The 18950-nt window shown below is 40.6% G+C and overlaps 1 protein-coding gene and 1 pseudogene across 1 annotated transcript in view; both read right to left on the bottom strand.

Annotated features, from left to right (window-relative positions):
* Positions 1-10742, bottom strand: part of NMD3 (NMD3 ribosome export adaptor) — a 33149-nt gene extending 22407 nt beyond the window's left edge. Inside the window, exons 1-4 of the mRNA XM_086674642.1 lie at positions 10594-10742; positions 9981-10036; positions 8909-9043; positions 6830-6926 (exon numbers count right to left, since the gene is read on the bottom strand). Coding sequence (XP_086530768.1) covers positions 6830-6926; positions 8909-9043; positions 9981-10024 — 276 coding nt within the window. The 5' untranslated portion in view covers positions 10025-10036; positions 10594-10742. The remainder of the gene's footprint in view (positions 1-6829; positions 6927-8908; positions 9044-9980; positions 10037-10593) is intronic.
* Positions 10743-12991: 2249 nt separating this feature from the next.
* Positions 12992-14476, bottom strand: LOC147577269 (small ribosomal subunit protein uS2 pseudogene; annotated as a pseudogene).
* Between the last annotated feature and the right edge of the window lie 4474 nt (positions 14477-18950).

Below are 18950 nucleotides of genomic sequence, written 5' to 3'. Positions count from 1 at the left end.
CCACGATGGTAACTTACCGCTAAATCAGCAGAGGCCAAAAAAGTTTGCTGTATGTAAAGAACTGAATGTAGCCCAATATGGCTAAAATGGGTGTTTCAAGGAAGAAGAGGATTGGAACAAAAATGGAGGCTGTTTCAATAACTTGGGCAGAAAGTGCAGGTGACCTGAACTAAGAAGTGCTGGAAATAAAAGAAGCAGAAAGACCCAAGAGTTATTTAGGAGATAAGATTTACAGGATTGAGTGATACTGTATATGGGAAGGATGAAAAGAACAGATTCTAAAATGATGCTCAAGTATCCAGCTTGGGCATCCAGGTAATAACTATTTTTCTGAAACAAAGGATAGATTTGATGGAGAGAAGATACTATTTTTGGTTTCAGACATTTAAGAGGGTTTATGTATGAGATACCCAAATGAAATTGTTCAGAGGATAGTAAGATATATATTTGGTTTGGAGCTCTATGGAGAAAACTGAGCTGAAGAGAACAGATTTGGGAGACATCGGTGGGCAGATGATGATTTTGTCAACTCTTGTCTGATGAGAACTAGACTTGCTAGTGTAGATGCAGCACTCCAGGGTAAAACCTTCCTCACATGACTGGTTCCCCTAAAGCAAAACCCAGGTACAAGAGGGTGACAGGCAGTGTTTAATTCCCTCAGTCTCCATCTGCAAGGGTCAAGAAGGCAGCCCAAAGGCTCTAAGACTGCCCTTCCCTCAGCTTCCAAACTCATCCACAGGAATGGAGAGAAGACCCTTGACACCTACTTCAACATTCCCTAACACAGCCTCACCACACTGTCAGTCCTCAGACAATCAGAACTGATCAACTTAACTGGGCCCTTTATTCTTCTTTACAACATCCCCAAACATTTCAGTCACCCCTCATCTCCCACACTCCAATTACACATATTCCCTATTCTGTCCCATCTAACACTCCTCCAAAAATTCTGAAACCCTTTCACAGCGCCCTCTGGAACTCAACATTCACTAACACAACAAAGCCTCCTAAATGCTCAATCTTTTTGCTAAACATTCCCTTCACCTTCTAGATCTCGTTACATAGAATGCTCCCCTAAAGCTAATTAAGGACTAATTGTTCTGTTTTAATTCTTATCACTGGACCAAGAGCTAGACAGGTGTCCTTCTTGCTCTTAACTGCTAATTCCAAACCACCTCCCTGCCTCCTCCTTAAACACACCCAGTTTTGAATCTGAAGGCTATGCTACCCACTCTATTATAGTCATCTGTTAACCCCTGAGTCACCCCTCTCATTTCTCAAAGACTTTAGCTCCTGGCTCACTGTTGCTGTTTCCAACAATATTAGTACTTAGTGATTTCAATATCCTTGCAATACCCTAGCATCTCCCTTCTTTGAGTTCCTCTTACAAGATCTCGTCCTCCTTCTATCTCAGCTATTCATATCCTTTTACCAGTAAGTTTTACCAATAACTGAAACTTCTCCAAAATCTCAACTCTAAACATCCCGTCTCCCACCTCTTATCTTTCCAGCTCATTTGCTCTAGCTCCTGGGCACTAAAACCCCTGCAACCTATTGCAACCCACGATCTATTCACCCTACAACCTTTTCACTATCTCTCATACCTCTTTATCTACTCACTTCCATCATATCCTAGCTTAATTTCAAGATCAATCATCAAAACCATTCCCATGCATACACTCAATTCCCTTGGTCCCTCTCTCACTTTACCTTAGTCATCTGGCTAAATCACAATCTTTGTTAAATTCAGTACACTGCCTGCTCTATGCCTTACCTGTACAACTGATGGGGTTACAGAAAGAAATACACATCATGCTAGTCTTTAAATTTTTAACAGTAACCTTTGTAACCATACGACATCATTCTAGTACATTCTCTCTCTCCCATTCACTGGAGGACTATTTCACAACTTCTCCTCCACCCTCAAACATCTAATAGTTTTTCCCTCATAACTACTGCCCAGACTTCATTTCTCAATTAGAAAAGTAATCAGAAGATTCTCCAGAAGTTCCCACTTACCAATACATTCTCTCCTGTTACCACAGATGAACTGTCCTTGCTCCTATCAAGACCAACCTTAAGAATGCACCATTAGAGAGCAGAGATACTTGTTTTGTTCCACAAAAATATTCCAGGTTCCCAAAATGGTGCCTGGGAGAGAGTAAGTGCCAAATATTTGTTGATATTCTTCCACAAGTATGTTATATCCTATCTCTTTTCCACTCTTCAAGGGCATGACCCAGGCAATTATTCTGTCTCTGTGCAAATTGTTCCCTCTGTACTCTACAACTCCTAGACAACTTACAAATATAACTGTAACATCTCACATCTTGAGAAATGGGTCCCTTTCCCTTATTTCCCTCTACCCATTGCCCCATTTGTTTCCCTTTAGAGCAAATCTCAAAAAAAAAAAAAAAAAAGGAAAAAAAGAATTACCTATACTTGTCACCTCCAATTCCTGTCCTGTTCTCTCATTTCCATTCAAATCAGGTCTTTTATCTCCACCACTACACATAAATTGCTCATTAAAGTCATTAGTAATCTTCACATTGCTAAATCTACAGAATTCATGACTTGACCCATTAGCTGTAAATTACACAATCACTTCCTTTGTAAAATACCTCCCTTGTGTTCCAAGACACTACACTCACCTAATTTTTCATCTATTTCATCTATCAACTCCTTTTCAGTGTCCTTTGATTTGTCATCTTCCCAAGCTTTTATCAGTAAAAGATCCCAGAATTCAGTCCTCAAATTGCTTCCCTTTTCTAGCCAAACTCCCTGGGAAATATTCAAGTTCACAGCTGTAAATAGCATCTATATCCCAAATTCATTACCTCCAGTCTGGACCACTCCCCTGCTGATTTATCCAGCTGCCTACTATTTCTACTTCCATGTTTAATGGACATCTAAGTACCACTATGAGATAGCTCTAATCTCTCCCACCCTGACCTGCTCCTTTTGAAGTCTTCACTACCTACTAACAGCAACTCCCTCCTTCTGGTTGCTCAAGAATCATGGATGTCAAATCATACTTATACTCATCTATCACATACACACATCCAGCTTCATAAGTAAATCCTACTGACTACCTTCAAAGTAGATGCAGAAACCGTCCATTTCTTACCACCTCTACTACTGACCCAAATACCACCATTACTTATGATTACTACAATCACTCCCCATAGGTCCCTACTTCTACCTTCACCCCCACCTCCTTCACATGCATTCTAAACACAACGGCAAAGGATCCTGCTAAAACATAAATCATTCATCTTGCTACTACTCTACACTATACCTACTCTACCCATTACATTCAGAGTAAAAACCTGACCTTCCATGACTTTCCATGATTGCTGTTTTCATCCCACACTACTTTTCCCCTCCTCACTCCACTCTCTCCACACAGGGATGCTCCTGCCTCTACTTGTTTTCTCTACCCATTAAGTCTCTTCTCCAGATTCCTGCACAGCTCCCTCTCATACTGCTTTTACGGTTTACTCAAATGTCACCTTATCAGTGAGGCATTACCTAACCACTCTATTTCACTTGTTTTTTTTTTTTATTTTTTTTTCTTTTCAACGTTTTTATTTATTTTTGGGACAGAGAGAGACAGAGCATGAACGGGGGAGGGGCAGAGAGAGAGGGAGACACAGAATCGGAAACAGGCTCCAGGCTCCGAGCCATCAGCCCAGAGCCTGACACGGGGCTCGAACTCACGAACCGCGAGATCGTGACCTGGCTGAAGTCGGACGCTTAACCGACTGCGCCACCCAGGCGCCCCTCACTTGTTTGAATATAGATGACATACAATGCCAACTGCTCTAGTTTAAATTACAACTCTTCCCTGTGTAGTTCTTAGCCCCTTCCTGGTTTTTCCTCCCACAGAATTTAGACCTTTTAATATACCGTATAATATACCGACTTATTTTGTTCAGTGACTACTCCACACCCTCTCCTCCAACTAGAATGAATGCCCCCTAGGGTCGCCTGGGTGGCTTTGTCAGTAGAACGTCCAATTCTTGATCTCATGATCAGGTAGCTGAGTTCGAGCCCCACCCTGAGCATGGGGTCTACTTAAAAAACAAAAACAAAAAAAACATAGAATAAAAGTTCCCTAAGACAGACATTTTGTCTCTGCTATATCCCCAAGACCAAAAGCAGACTGGCACAGAGCTGACACTTAATAAACACTGCTGAATGAACTAATGAATTATTAAGGCTCATCAGACATTTGACAAAAGCCTGAAAGTGAGAAGTACAAAAGTGAGACCAAGTTACACAAAAAACTGACTCCAGAGCCAAATTAGGAGAACAGAAGGAAATTTTTGAAAAAAATTATCAAACCTTCAGAAAAATTCAACAAAATGCATTGCTGTTGGTAGGAATGTAAATTGGTACAGCCACTGTGGGAAACAGTATGGAAGTTCCTCAAAAAATTAAAAATAGAAATACCAGGGGAACCTGGGTGGCTCAGTTGGTTGAGCCACCAACTCTTGGTTTCAGCTCAGGTCATGATCTCACGTTTCGTGGGTTTGAACCCTGCATCGGGCTCTGCACTGACAGCATAGAGCCTGCTTGGGATCCTCTCTCTCTCTGCCCCTCCCCCCACTGTCTCTCTCGAAATGAATAAACTTAAATCTAAAAAAAAACCAAACAAACAAACAGAAATACCGTATGATCCAATAATGCCACTACTATTTACCCAAAGGAAAAAAAAAATACTAACTGAAAAAGATATATGAAGTCCTATGTTTACTAGAGCATGACTTGTCATAGCCAAGATACAGAAGGAACCTAAGTGTCCCTCAGTAGATGAATGAATAAAAAAGATGTGGTATATAGAGAATGGAATACTACACAGCCAAAAAAGGATGATATCTTGGGGCACCTGGATAGTTCAGTCGGATAAGTATCCGACTCTTGTTTTCGGCTCAGGTCATGATCTCACGGTTTGTGGGTTCAAGCCCCGCATCAGGCTCTGTGCTGGCAGCGTGGATCCTGCTTGGGATTCTCTCTCTCCCTCTCTCTCAAAATAAATAAAAATAAGTATTAAGAAAAAGGATGGTATCTTGCCATCTACAGCAACATGGATAGACCTAGAGAACATTAAGCTAAGTGAAATAAGTCAGAAAAAAAAAAGAAGTCAGACTGAGAAAGACAAATACCATATGATATCATTCATAGGTGGAATCTAAAAAAACAAGTGAACAAACAAAAAGCAGAATGAGACCTATAAATACAGAGAACAAACTGATGGTTGCCAGAAGGAAGGGGACTGTGGGGGCAAGCAAAATGGAGAAAGGGTAGTGGAAGACACAGCTTCCAGTTACGGAATGAGTTGTAGGGATAAAAGGTACAATACAGATAATATAGTTGATTATATTGTATTACTGTTGTAAGGTAACAGATGGTAGCTACACTTGTGGTGAGCACAGCATAACATATAAAGATGTCAAATCAGTATGCCTTACACCTGAAATTAATGTAACATTGTGTGTCAACTTATACGCAAATTTTTAAAAAGTTTAAAGAAAAATTAAAAAAAAAATTTTTTTAAAAGAACAGAATGCATCAAAAACATTAAGACTTTGGTAAAGATTCTGGAACTTAAAAATATCACTGCTGGAACAACAAAAATCAATACAGAGACTGGAAGATAAAGCAAAGGAAATTACTAAGAACAGAAAAAAAGACAAAAAGATTAAAAACATCCCAAGGAGAAAAAGACAAACTTTTAAGCCAATAGGGACAACATTTGACTAACAGAAACTCCAGGGATGAAAAAAAAGAAAACAAAGAAAAAATTTCAAAGAACTATTCCATGTTATTTTATCAGAGCTTAAAAGAGAATTTGAAGGGGTGCCGGAGTGGCTCAGTCAGATGAGCATCCAACTGGATTTCAGCTCAGGTCACAATTCCAGAATCATGGGATCAAGCCCATTGGGCTCTGTGCTGAGCGTAGAGCCTGCTTGAGATTCTCTCTCTCTCTCTCTCCCTCTCTCCCTCTCTCTCTCTCTCTCTCTCAAATAAAAATAAAATAAAATAGAATCTGAAGACTTTCAAACCGAATCCATTTCAATTAAAAATATATACCTGGTGTCAAAGTTTAACACAAAGAAGACTGAAAGTGTTATGCAGAGAGAGAGGTAAACTGGACTAAAATCCTGTTTGTTTTTTTGGAGACAATGATGCACTCACTTTAAATAACAGGCATAAATATTTTCTTTCTAGAGCAATAATTAAAATAAAAAGAAACTGAATACCATAGCTCTAATACTATAATCTCCTAAATTATGTTTAGCAATGGTATATTTTTTTAATGTTTTATTTTTCATTTGAGTGAAAGAGGTGAAAGAGACGGAGTGTGCATGCACGAGCAGGTAAGTAGCAGACAGAGAACCTTAAGCAGGCTGCATGCTTAGCGCAGAGCCTGCTGCAAGACTCAATCTCATAATCACGAGATCACGACCTGAGCAGAAATCGAGAGTCAGACACTTAACTGACTGAGTCACCCAGGGACCCCAGCAATGCCTTTATATAAATATTTTCAGAAAAAACTACTGCACATAAGAGGCTGGCAATAAATAATGAATGAAAAAAACACATTTCACATTAAGTCTTTTAAAGCAAAAAGATGTTCATTTCCATAAAAAAAGAATATATATAACTTTAAAAATGGACACAGTTTTGTAGTAGGGTGCTTACCAACAGTAACATTTAAGTTATTTTTGGAAAACCTACTGGTAGGATTTTCTGAAAATAAGAGATTAAAATATAAAAACAGTAACACATGCCTACAAAAACCAATTTTAACTAACTGACCTACCTTACTCAGAGGGCCTTTGATTTTTTTCAAACACAAAGCAAGAAGTTCCCTGGATTCTAATGCACACTGTATCCAAGTTCCTGGTGGCTGGAAATATCTGAGAAAGAAAATACACTGAAACCCAGCATTTCTCAGGAAAGATAAAAATTTCACTGTGAATCTGCAGACAATCCACTGATTATTAGTAAGGTATAATAATACCCAAGGTTGACATGAAGCACTTAACCCAAGTATATTTAACAGTTCCAGAAAACTTTCAATTAGATCAGTAGCTTCAGTTTAAAATGTGAAATCCTAAGTATATTTGAGAAAGCCAATCTCAATCTATTAAAGAGGTCTTAATACTTCAAGCACCAGCAAAGAATTCCAGTGAGGACTGAAAAATGCCTAAAAGTTCTCTGAAGCTACACTCTGAAAAACAGGTAAGAAATCACCTTAAAATGGTATCAGAATGGTTTGTAATAAGCATCTAAGATGCTTTAGAACTGCTAATTTCTCACACACAAAAAAAGATAAATTAGCACCTCATACTATGTATCAACAGTAGTTCAGACTTTTCATGTATTTCAAGTCCATTCCCAAATGTTAAATTGTAAAACTCATTATTAAATCTTACATAAAACCTAATTAAATTAAACCTTAAATCCTTTGTGCACATGCTTTAAGATTTTTAGCCCAGTCGGCTCAGGACTTAGGAGAGTGCCAAGCACATAGTAAACACTCAATAAGTATTTGTTAAATACATAATACTTCTAAATATGTTATGTGAATGCTTGTTTTTGCCATACTTAAGTGCATATTCTGATTTTCACCTTTAAAGGTTCATTCAAAAACCTTATACAGGTCCATTTGTAATAAGCATGCTTCTGGAGTCAAAGAGCTTCATATATCAATTAATAAAGCCTTTCATTCTGATGACAAAATTAAGGTTTAAAGAGGTTAATTGGCAGAATTTCAAAAAGCTCATTTGTGAGAAATCCAAGACAAACTAGGTCTCCTGATTCTTTGTCTCAGGCTTTTTCCACTCCACCATGCTTTCAATAGCAAGTATCTGTAAATGATCAAGCCTCATACTTGCCAAACTTGCAAACTATAAACTCCCTAAAATAGTACAGAAAAGTTTCATGTTTTTGTACATATGTAAATTTTAAGTATTTTTCTGGAAAGACAGTTTTCAAATTCCCAAAGGGATTCATGAGCCACCTCCCCCATCCCTAAAACAGTGAAGAACCACTGCTATCCTAACCCATTTGGGAAATCAGAGGCAATTAGTTTTATATCGGCAGTGTCACTGGGCACTTTTATGTTACTTGATAGCTTACTACACTCGTTTAGTTACGTGGGAATTTTAATAGAATTTTTAAAACACTTTGCTCAAATACTTAAAACATTAAAACTTAGGAGGGTTTTGGGGCGCCTGGGTGGCGCAGTCGGTTAAGCGTCCGACTTCAGCCAGGTCACGATCTCGCGGTCCGTGAGTTCGAGCCCCGCGTCGGGCTCTGGGCTGATGGCTCAGAGCCTGGAGCCTGTTTCCGATTCTGTGTCTCCCTCTCTCTCTGCCCCTCCCCCGTTCATGCTCTGTCTCTCTCTCTGTCCCAAAAATAAATAAATGTTGAAAAAAAAAATTTAAAAAAAAAAAAAAAAAAAAAAAAAAAAAAAAAAAACTTAGGAGGGTTTTTGTCATACATAACATCTGGTAACTAAAACGAAAAAAAAAAAACCCTCATGATAATAACAACAGTATGTCCTTAGTAATCTCTTTCACTTACCCTTATGAACATCAACTCGTATCTGTTCACTGTATACAGCAAACCTATTAATCTCTTACAAGGAAAAAAAATTAAAAAAAACAGCCAAGCACCTTTCCACTAACTTTACCAGATTAGCAGGGCAAACCAGAAAAGTACATTACAAAATTGCAAATCCTAAAATCTTTGGCAACACCAACATAAGTAAAAATTGAACGTCAAATACATGCACTTTATTCTATGTATGTCGCTGTCATCTCAGCATATGCCAGTGGCTCTCCTATCTACAAATCTCAACTTCAAGTAGGACAAAATAAGTACTACACCATACCTTTGACATTGCTTGCAGAAAGACACACAGACCTGCTTCGGAATGCCTTGGCTGATGTCTACTTTACTTCGCAAACAGGCCACACAAATATTGGCAGGATTTGGACTGATTGGGACACCACACTCGCAGCACAAGCTTAAATAAATAAATACAGCATAAATTTTTCATGTTAGGTTTCATAAATGCATTTGATGCCTTGATAAAGGCTATCAAACAAAAGCCTTCCAAGTTAGGCCATATTATCTCTACATTAAAAAAAGAAAAAAAAAAAAAACTTGCAGAGCAATCTTCAAAGATGCTATAAAGCATCACCTTGGAATACTGCACCAAAAAAACAAGGATGGCTAGAATTTCAAAAATCCTCAAACTATGGTGATGTTCAGAAGGTCTAGAGAGTGTAAATTATTTTAATAGTAATCATCAGACAGCTTTATAGTCCAAAGGCATTTTTTTTAAACGTGCAAGTATAGGACTACCAAAATGTAAACATTTACCCAGAGCAGAAAATTTTTCAAAGGATGGAAAGAGACTCATGTCTAGTGATTCGGTAAAATGGACGGGGGTCTTAACTCCAGGTGTACTGGGGACAGAAAATGTTTAGGAATCATTGATGTTGTCCCAAAGAAATGTTCTATAATCCATAATATCCAAATATAGTAGTCACCAGACACATGTGGCTCCTGAGGACCTGAAACATGCCTACTATGACTGAAGAAATTCGTATTTAATTTTTCATCTTAGTTTCTTTAAATTTAAATAGCCACATGTGGCTAATGGCTATCACATGGACATCCAGAAGAACGTATAGTGAATATTTTAATACTCTTAAAGCAACTATTTTAATTTTATTTTAATACTCTCAAAGCAAGTATTTTACTACGACAAACTTTCCAACTAAAACTGAATTCAATTTTCTCAAGAAATAAAGCTTTCCACTTTCCCCACTTAAGACAAAGAATTCCATCTCAAAAAACAAACAAACGAAAAGCTTCCCTCACAGGTAGTGAGTTTCAAAGACTCACTTTAGCATCTTTAAATGTAAGGAGAAAGGGGAAAAAGGAATATGACTCACATGTGTCCAGGGGTGCGGTCGGCGGATTCCGTCATATACTCCATGTTTCTGTATCCCTTGATTTCAAGAGAGAGGATGAATCGTGGGATTTAAGTCACTTGCCTATTCACCTCTATACAAATCTTCCTTCTCTTTCCTTCTCTTTCTCTGAATAAGTCAGACAAGCCTCGTAAAGCAGCAAATAACCAATTCCATCTAGCTACTTCGTAAGAAGTCACTTCCTTTAATATCAGAACCAAAGAAATTCCAGAATTCCAGAGTTTCCCTGAGCCATTAAACTCGGCTACTGACCGCAAGCATCACCACAGCGCCAACTCCCGCGGGAGGAGAAGGGCGCTCAGACGGCCGGGGCCGCCACCCCCACCCTCACCCTCAAGCCTGCAGCTACCGGGCCTCAGCCCCGCGCCGCAGAAATCGCCGGCGGTGTCACGGCGCCGCGGCCCACCCACCCGGACCCCGCACACGGCGGGTGGAACCTCACGCGGGCTCCCGGCGGGCAGCGCACACGCGGCACGCACGCGGCCTGAGGCCGGCCGGAAATCGGGGAATCCGCCCCACTCTCTCCTCAGGGACCCCGCGCGACCGCTAAGCCGGGTCTCCGCCCAGAACCTACTTAGCGCCTCTGGGACAGACCCAGTTTTGCGGGAAATCTGCGACAAAACAGCCCCTGTCACCTCTAGGTGACACCTCCAGGCTGCCACACAGCCAACACCAGCACGACGAAAGTCTCGCGAGACAAGAGCTCGAAATCCGGTGGCCCGAGAACGAGGAGTTAAAGGGGCGGGTGGGGGCGGAGGAAGGGGAGGGCACAGGCGAGCCGTGCTGTGGGGACTGGGCCCAGAGGCGGGGCAAGCGGGAAGGAGTGGGGAGAGAAGGCTCGGCCTCTCTCCTGCAATAGTGGGTGGTACTTACATAGACTGTACAACTCATTTATTGGGTTATCATCTTTCCCGATTTTCCCTGGCCAGAGTTCACTCCACGCTAACCTCGCCCTTGTATATAAATCACTTTTGAGATATCCTAATTGGGAGCTTGTGTGCTTCATGATTATATAAATGATTAAATAAAAGTTGTATGTAAACAGTACCACAACACACAAATTAAACTACATCGAGGACAGTGTCTCTTTGTTCATCATCATATGCCTAATGCCTGCTACATCCTGAATACTCAAATGCAGACCTGTTGAATAGATGAAAGAAAGAAACGTAAGACACAATTATTTGTGAAGAAATCTGATAGTTTTAGTCCACTAATTATTAGAATGTGCTTCCTGATAGCGCACTTCATATCTCCTTATGACTTTATACCTTGATCTTAGAACTGCACAGACCATGGCTAACCAGTTTTCATGACAGAATCTCAAATATTTGAAGAGCACATTTTTTTCTGTCTTCTCACCCCAATTTCAAGGACTAAGCAAGGTCATCTAATAGAAGGTGATCAAAGAAACCCTCTCATTTCTTGCCTAGGATACTTAAGTATTTTCCCATTCCTTCTCCTTACTCCCAGACTCCAACCTATCCTTCTAAAATGCAAATCTGATTTTGTCACGCTCTCCTGCTTTTAATCCTCCAGTGGTCTCTGATAACCTTCTGGTAATTTCCAATTTCTCTGCGTAGAAAGAAGACCCTTCAGGATCTAATCCAGACATACCCTGTCACATTCCCAAGCATGCAGCCATACAAGCCAACTGGCAGATCCTACAGGAACTAGTCTACCTTGGCTTATGCCTGGGACAATCCACCTTAAATATTAAGCTCAAGTATACTATATTAGTTTCCTATTGCTGCTGCAATAAATTATCACAAATTTTATGCCTTAAAACAACACAAATTTATTATCTTACACTTCTGTAGGTTATAAGTCTAAAAAAGACGTTCCTCCTTAGTGTGTGGTCCTACAACATCTTTATAGAAGGTGTATGGCTCTATAATAGTGTGAACAACACTAAATTGGATCATAAATTTTCTATTCTGCACGTTCCACAGATTCAACTGCTGGAGAGCAATCTGGTCTCATTCTTCTCCAGATTCCCTGCACCTAGCACAGTGCCTGGTGCAAAACAGACCCTAAATATGTGTTGGTAAATTATTTATCCATTTGTTATGCACAACAACTCTGAAGAAACAACGTAACTCCCCATTTTTTCCATTCCTATTGCCATTTCCCTTAAGCCAAATACCACTAGGAACACAACTGTAGTTAAATACATTGTGTCTATTCTTCACTGAAGTGAATGCAAACATACCATGAGGAATCATGGAATGTATCAGGAGGAGGGTGTTAGAAAAAAACCTATCATAGAATTTGGGCTTTCATTGGGTAACCTCAGAGAAGGTCTAAGAAAGCAGGTCTTCTCTAGATTGGATGCTGTCAGAAAGCAGGGGTAATTCTATAAATGGATATCTCAACAAATCTTATGTATAGAAAGAGAGGCAGAAAGCAAGCCGAAATTAGTAAAGAAGTAGCAGTTACTCATCTTGGCCAATAGAGGGGGTATTTGGTATTTTCCTGGGTGGCACAGTGACCTTGTATTTATCTATGGTTATACAAAATTATGCAGTGGCTTTGCTTTGTCTCATTTTAGTGTGGTGTCAAAGTAACCTTGTCAGAGGTTGGTACACTGTGAAATTGTTTATGTCTAACAGGAGAACAATGTGGGTTACCTGTGAGTACACAGGCCAGCTTCTGAATGTCAGGGACTGGTCTTTTCTTTCTCCATATACTTCCTTAATACCCTATTTGATTTGGCACCAAATGCCACAGTGCCAGGTTTGTCAGGCACTGGATATACAACAGTGAACAACACGACTGGTCCCTGTTCTTGTGGAGCAGATAAGGGTGATAACCCAAAAACTTATGTAATTGGCTGAGAGTTCTATAGCATGTAAGTGGCAGAACCGGACCCGAACTATGGTTAATTAAACTGTATCCATGTCCTCACCACCACACTGGGCTGCCTGCCTTTCTGAGGATCAGGTCATCTATTATTCACAGGCTCTTTTTTTTCTTTTTAACGTTTTATTTATTTTTGAGACAGAGAGAGACAGAGCATGAACAGGGGAGGATCAGAGAGAGGGAGACACAGAATCTGAAACAGGCTCCAGGCTCTGAGCTGTCAGCACAGAGCCCGACGCGGGGCTCGAACTCACAGACCGCGAGATCATGACCTGAGCCGAAGTCGGCCGCTTAACCGACTGAGCCACCCAGGCGCCCCTCTTTTTTTCTTTTAAGAAACTTTATTTTCCATCAACCTTATTTCCATTTCTGTTTAAGAGTCTGTGGACGGAGCAACTTAGGATCCCTCAGGGGTTGTTCCCACCCATTCAGGGGCCCGAGCAGTGGGAGCTGCAGCCCAGTCCTGAGCAGTGGCTGAGAGCCCCAGTCTTCAGTAGGGAACTGCTGGACCGGCACTGAGGACCCCGCATGCCTCAGACCACCTGAGACCTCAGGTTGAGTAGCAGTAAATTCGGGACCCGGGGCAGTCCATTCACCTGGAAATCCCTCCTTGGTTACAGCCTTTTCAGCATCAGCTTGCTCTTCCTTCTCAGTCTCTTCAGGATCTCTGTGGAAGGAGAGGTCAGGTGTGGCCTCCCACGGGTGTTCATGGGAGATGGTGCACAGGAGTGTGTGCAGAACCTCCCAGGCCAGCATCCACCACCTCGGACCCACTGAGTGAGCTCCCTTGCTGTTGCGTGGGATGGCAGTGTCCACACAGCGCTGTGGAGAGTCTGGGTTACACAGAGCAACTGTAGGCGGGTTAACATAAAACACCTCTGTGAGGGGCTGGTGGTCAGCCCTGAATCAGTGACCAGCAGAAGACACGGTTCCTGGAAGGCAGCCTGGACCTGGCTAGTGAAGGTTCCAGGAGTGAAGTGGCCCACAGTAGGAGGGGCTCCAGTGGCAGCCGTCGAGTTGAGCACAGCCCAGTGGCCAGTGTTCTTAGAATATGATGCTTACATTAGCCGGGTTTTTGATGGCAACAATGGAACAAGTGCCGGCAGAAGCTTCTCATAGATCTCTCTAGATTTGTAATGCACCATCACTTTCTTTTCGGTAGATGTACTGTTCTGTTTGGAAGTCAATGTTAGTGTCATCTAAGCGAGTTCTGCTGCAAGGAATTAGAGGACATCCTCCTCCCTTTGCAGGACGTCAAGGGCTCTGGACATTGTGCAAGTTTTCCTTAAAGTTACATGGGAGCCTAGAACAACACCTCCATATGGACCCCTCTCTTGTTAGCATGGACAGGCCACAGGCTTTTCATAAATGAAATACTTATGTGGCAGAAAGTACCTACATCTCTCCTCACACTTCTTGCCCCTCAATAATAAGATCTCCAGATGTCAGAAGTAAGTACTTGGTGTCAAATCTGTCTGCTACAAGCCTAGGATGAGCTTGGTCTCAGAGTGAGATAATAGGGGCAAATTACACCAGAAAGAAACTCGTTTTGCACTTCTTTATTTAATCCTCAAATCTCATCTGGGAAAAATGGGTTTTCTTTTTTTTTTTTTTTTTTAATTTTTTTTAACGTTTATTTATTTTTGAGACAGAGAGAGACAGAGCATGAATGGGGGAGGGTCAGAGAGAGGGAGACACAGAATCTGAAACAGGCTCCAGGCTCTGAGCTGTCAGCACAGAGCCCGACGCGGGGCTCGAACTCACGGAGTGTGAGATCGTGACCTGAGCCGAAGTCGGCCGCTTAACCGACTGAGCCACCCAGGCGCCCCGAAAAATGGGTTTTCTAATCCCATAATCCTTATGCTCAGGATATCTATCCTTTTTCAAATCTTAGCTTTGGTGTAATTTGATAAACTTAAATTCTGTGTTTGGCCTTGGCCTTAAAATGGAATTCCTAAAAGGGCTGGAAGAGTATGACCTGCTAAGAAGTTACAGGTGCATTTTCTAGATTCGTTATGCACAAATTCGTTAAAAAAATTTTTTTTAGATCAGAATCCATAAAATCTCTCTCTCAACCAATTAATGTAAACATAAATACTGATTTTTATCTCTTGTGGTTTAGATTATAATATAACTTTGTTGGAGATAGATTGAATGTTTTATTTTTTTAATGCTTATTTATTTATTTTGAGAGAGAGAATGAATGAGCATGAGCAGGGGAGGGGCAAAGAGAGAGGGAGAGAGAGAATTCCAAGCAGGCTCCACAGTGTCAGTGCAGAGCATAATGCAGGGCTTGATCCCACAAACCGTGAGATCATGACCTGACCCAAGATGAAACTATGAAAGTTTTTTTTTAATTTCAGAAAAAAAATCTTTCGGATCTAGGACTAGGCAAAGAATTCTTATATTCGACAACAAAATCATGATATATAAAAGAAAAAATTGGTAAGTTGAACATCATCAAAATTAAAAACTTGGTCTGTGACAGACCCTGTTAAGAGGAGAAAAAGATAAACTACAGAGTGGGAGAAAATATGTTCAAACCATATCCACCTAAAGACCAGTATCTTGAACATAAAAAGAACTCCTGGGGCATCTGGCTGGCTCAGCCAGAATAGTGTGCAATTCTTGATTTTAGGGTTGTGGGTTCGAGCCCCGTGTTGGATGCAGAGATTACTAAAAAAAAAAAAAAAAAAAAAAGTAAATAAACTTTTAATGTTTTTATTTATTTTTGAGAGAGAGACAGAGCATGAGCAGGGGAGGGGCAGAGAGAGAGGGAGACACAGAATCCAAAGCAGACTCTAGGCTCTGAGCTATCAGCACAGAGCCCTATGTGGGGCTTGAACTCATGGACTGTGAGATCATGACCTGAGCTGAAGTCGGACACCCAACCCGACTGAGCCACCCAGGTACCCCAGTAAATAAACTTTTAAAATAATAAACAAAATTTTAAAAGAACCCTCAAAACATATAAGTAAAAAAAAAAAAAATCCAATTAGAAAATGGGCAAAAAACATGAAGAGACAGTTCACTGAAGAAGACATTCAGTAGTCAAACAAGCAGATATGAAGATGTCTAACATCATTAGGGGTATGCAAATTACAACCACGGTGAGATATTACTATCCATCTATCAGAATGGCTAAAATAAAAAAAAAAAATAGTGATAATACCATATGCCAACAAGGCATTACTCACATACTGATGGTAGGAATGCAAAATAGTATAGCCACTCTACAAAACAACTTAGCAATTTCTTAAAAAGCCAAAAATGCAACTACCATACAACCTAGCAATTGTACTACTAGGCAGTTATCCTGATGAAATTAAATTTTATGTTCCCATAAAAACCTGCACACAAATGTATATAGCAGCTTTTTGTTGTTGTTGTTGCAATGGCCAAAACAACCCAGGTATCTTTCAACAAGTAAATGAGTGAATACACTGTGTTGCATCCACACCCTGAAATACTACTCAGCAATAAGAAGAAACAGTTGTGCAAATAACAACCTGGGTGACTCAGTGTGACCCTCCAGATTCTCCAGAGAATTATGCTGAGTGAAAAAGCCAATTCCAAAAGGTTATATACCATATGTTTCTATTTATGTAACATTCTCAAAATGACAAAATTAGAGAGCTGGAGAACAGATGAGTGGTTGCCAGAAAATAAGAATGAACGGAAGGGCAGGAGGGAAGGAAGTAGGTGTAGCTATACAAGGACAACATGAAAGATACTTGCAGTGATGGAAATATTCTGTATTTTGAACATCTCCAAGTCAATATCCTGACTGTGATATTGTACTTATAGTTTTGGAAGGTTAAAGGGTTCAGGAGATCTCTCTGCATTGTTTCTTACACCTGCACGTGAATCTACAATTATTACAGTTTTTAAATGGTTTATGGGGTTCGTGAGTTTGAGCCTCGACTTAGGCTCTGTGCTGACAGCTCAGAGCCTGAAGCCTGCTTCCAATTTCTGTCTCCCTCTCTTTCTGTCCCTCCCCCACTCGCACTCTGTCTGTCTCTCTCTCTCAAAAATAAATAAACATTAAAAATAAAAGATAAAATAAAAAATCAGGTAATGCTTTCTGTTTAAGGAAAACAACTGCCTGCTTTTATCTCCTGTAGTAATTTTTTTCACAAGTCTTCAACACTTTTGTCTACATTGTTGGCTGACTAACCCCTTCTCCCCAGTGTCCTTACCACTGGCAGCAACCATGAGATACAGTTTGGTTAGCAGGTTAGAAGGGGAAGTCTATTGGGCAATCTTCCAGGAAAACTAGCTTCCTTAATAAAAAGGCACAGACCCAATGGATATGCCATTTGCCCTCACTCTTTGCTCCTTTGCCCTTCTCTCTGCTTCGGGTCTGGAATGCAAATGTGATGCCATCTACCATAAGGCAACAAGCAGTAAGGGCATATGCCATCATGCTAAGGATGGTGAGGCTGAGAGCTAGAGAGAAACTGTGTCTTGACTGTTATTTTGAGGTGGCACCAACTTTGGGCTGTCCACCTTTAAAGTTCTTTCTATTTAGGGGAAAAAAACCCACCATTTTATTTTTAAGCCAACGTTGGGCAGGTTTTCTATTATTTGGAACCGAACACGTTTCTAACAAATCCCTCACTCATGGGAGATTCTCAGCAGGGCTGAATACTTTGTCCACCTTAAAAGACTATTGTAAGGATGAAAAGCATGATAGCTACTTAATATTCTTTGTGTGTTTCAGAAACCAAATTGCTGACACTGCATTTTCCTTTCTTCTTTCTCTACAGTATTTTATGTTTCTTATTATTCTCCTCAGCTGGGCTTGTATTTGTATTATAATCAGACTCTTGCCAGTCGCTCTCCTAATTGAATTGGGCTTTTGTTGTAGCTGAGACAACTCAGAATTTTTTAATGGTCTTCCAAAACCATTCCAGCCCAGGGCAGATGCTCCCTTCTTCGACCTCACAGCAGTTACTGTCTGCACTTCCCAATTGCCCATTCATCATGCACTGCCCCATGACACTTCTCATACAGCTGTCATAGAGTAATCGATGCTTAGAGCCGGAAGGGACATTAAAGATCATCTTCTCCAGCCACCTCAGTGCGTGTGAGTTGTGGTTTAACTCTTGGATTTTTCTTTATCCCTTCCTGGGTTTACAGCTTGTAGTCTCAACTAGATCTTAAGCTCTTCGAGAAGAGAAAGATACAGAACAAATATTTGTTAAATTACCTGCGACAAGCCAGACCCCTTACACTCATTATTTAATTTTCACAACAATCCTAAGAAGTGGTTAGTGATCCCCACCTGACACGTGAAGGAACGGAAGCTCAAGGAGGTTGTTACTTAGCAAAGGGACGATGCCTAGAAAGAGGAAGCCCAGATTTTGACTTGGATCTTAAGATGCTTAAGTGCCTTTAACCTCTTTCAAAGTTGCTAAACCACTTGATTAGATTTTGCCCTTTGGAGTTCTTCAACCTTTAAACTTTAAGAAATTCTGCATTCTGTTCATATGCTTTCTCTCTTAGTAAGAAATTTAAATTATATCTGTGATATTGTGATTCATAATAAGACACATGTATTTGGTTTTCATCCCCAGTCCCTGACACAGGGCTCCTAAAACTCTTATAAATTCCTAAGTGATATGAGCACTGGAGTATTGCTTATTGTATTGAGATGATTTGGGATGGGATCCTCTTTGGTTCCTGGATGGGGGCTGGTTATCAGAAAGACTAAGTCATTATTAGACGCTTGAAGTCTTGGGGCCCCTGAATGGCTCAGTTGGTTAGGTGTCCGACTTCAGCTCAGGTCATGATCTCACCGTCTGTGAGTTCTTAAAGCCCCACGTCAGGCTCCATGCTGTCAGTTCAGAGCCTGGAGCCTGCTTCGGATTCTGTGTCTCCCTCCCTCTCTGCCCCTCCCCACTCACGCTCTGTCTCTCTCTATCAAAAAAATGAATAAATGTTAAAAAAAATTAAAAAAAAAAAAAAGAAGCAACAGATTGAAATCTTTAGTCTCACCACCTCTTTCCTCCAGAGGGGAAAAGGGCTGGAAATGGAGTTAATAATTTATCTGCCAATGTGAGGGAA

Source organism: Puma concolor, chromosome C2 (assembly GCF_028749965.1).
Source record: "Puma concolor isolate L17-30 chromosome C2, mPumCon1.1.hap2, whole genome shotgun sequence".
Taxonomy (NCBI): Eukaryota; Metazoa; Chordata; class Mammalia; order Carnivora; family Felidae; genus Puma; species Puma concolor.
Note: the sequence above shows the minus strand (reverse complement) of the source record. Positions and strands in the feature narration are given on the sequence as shown.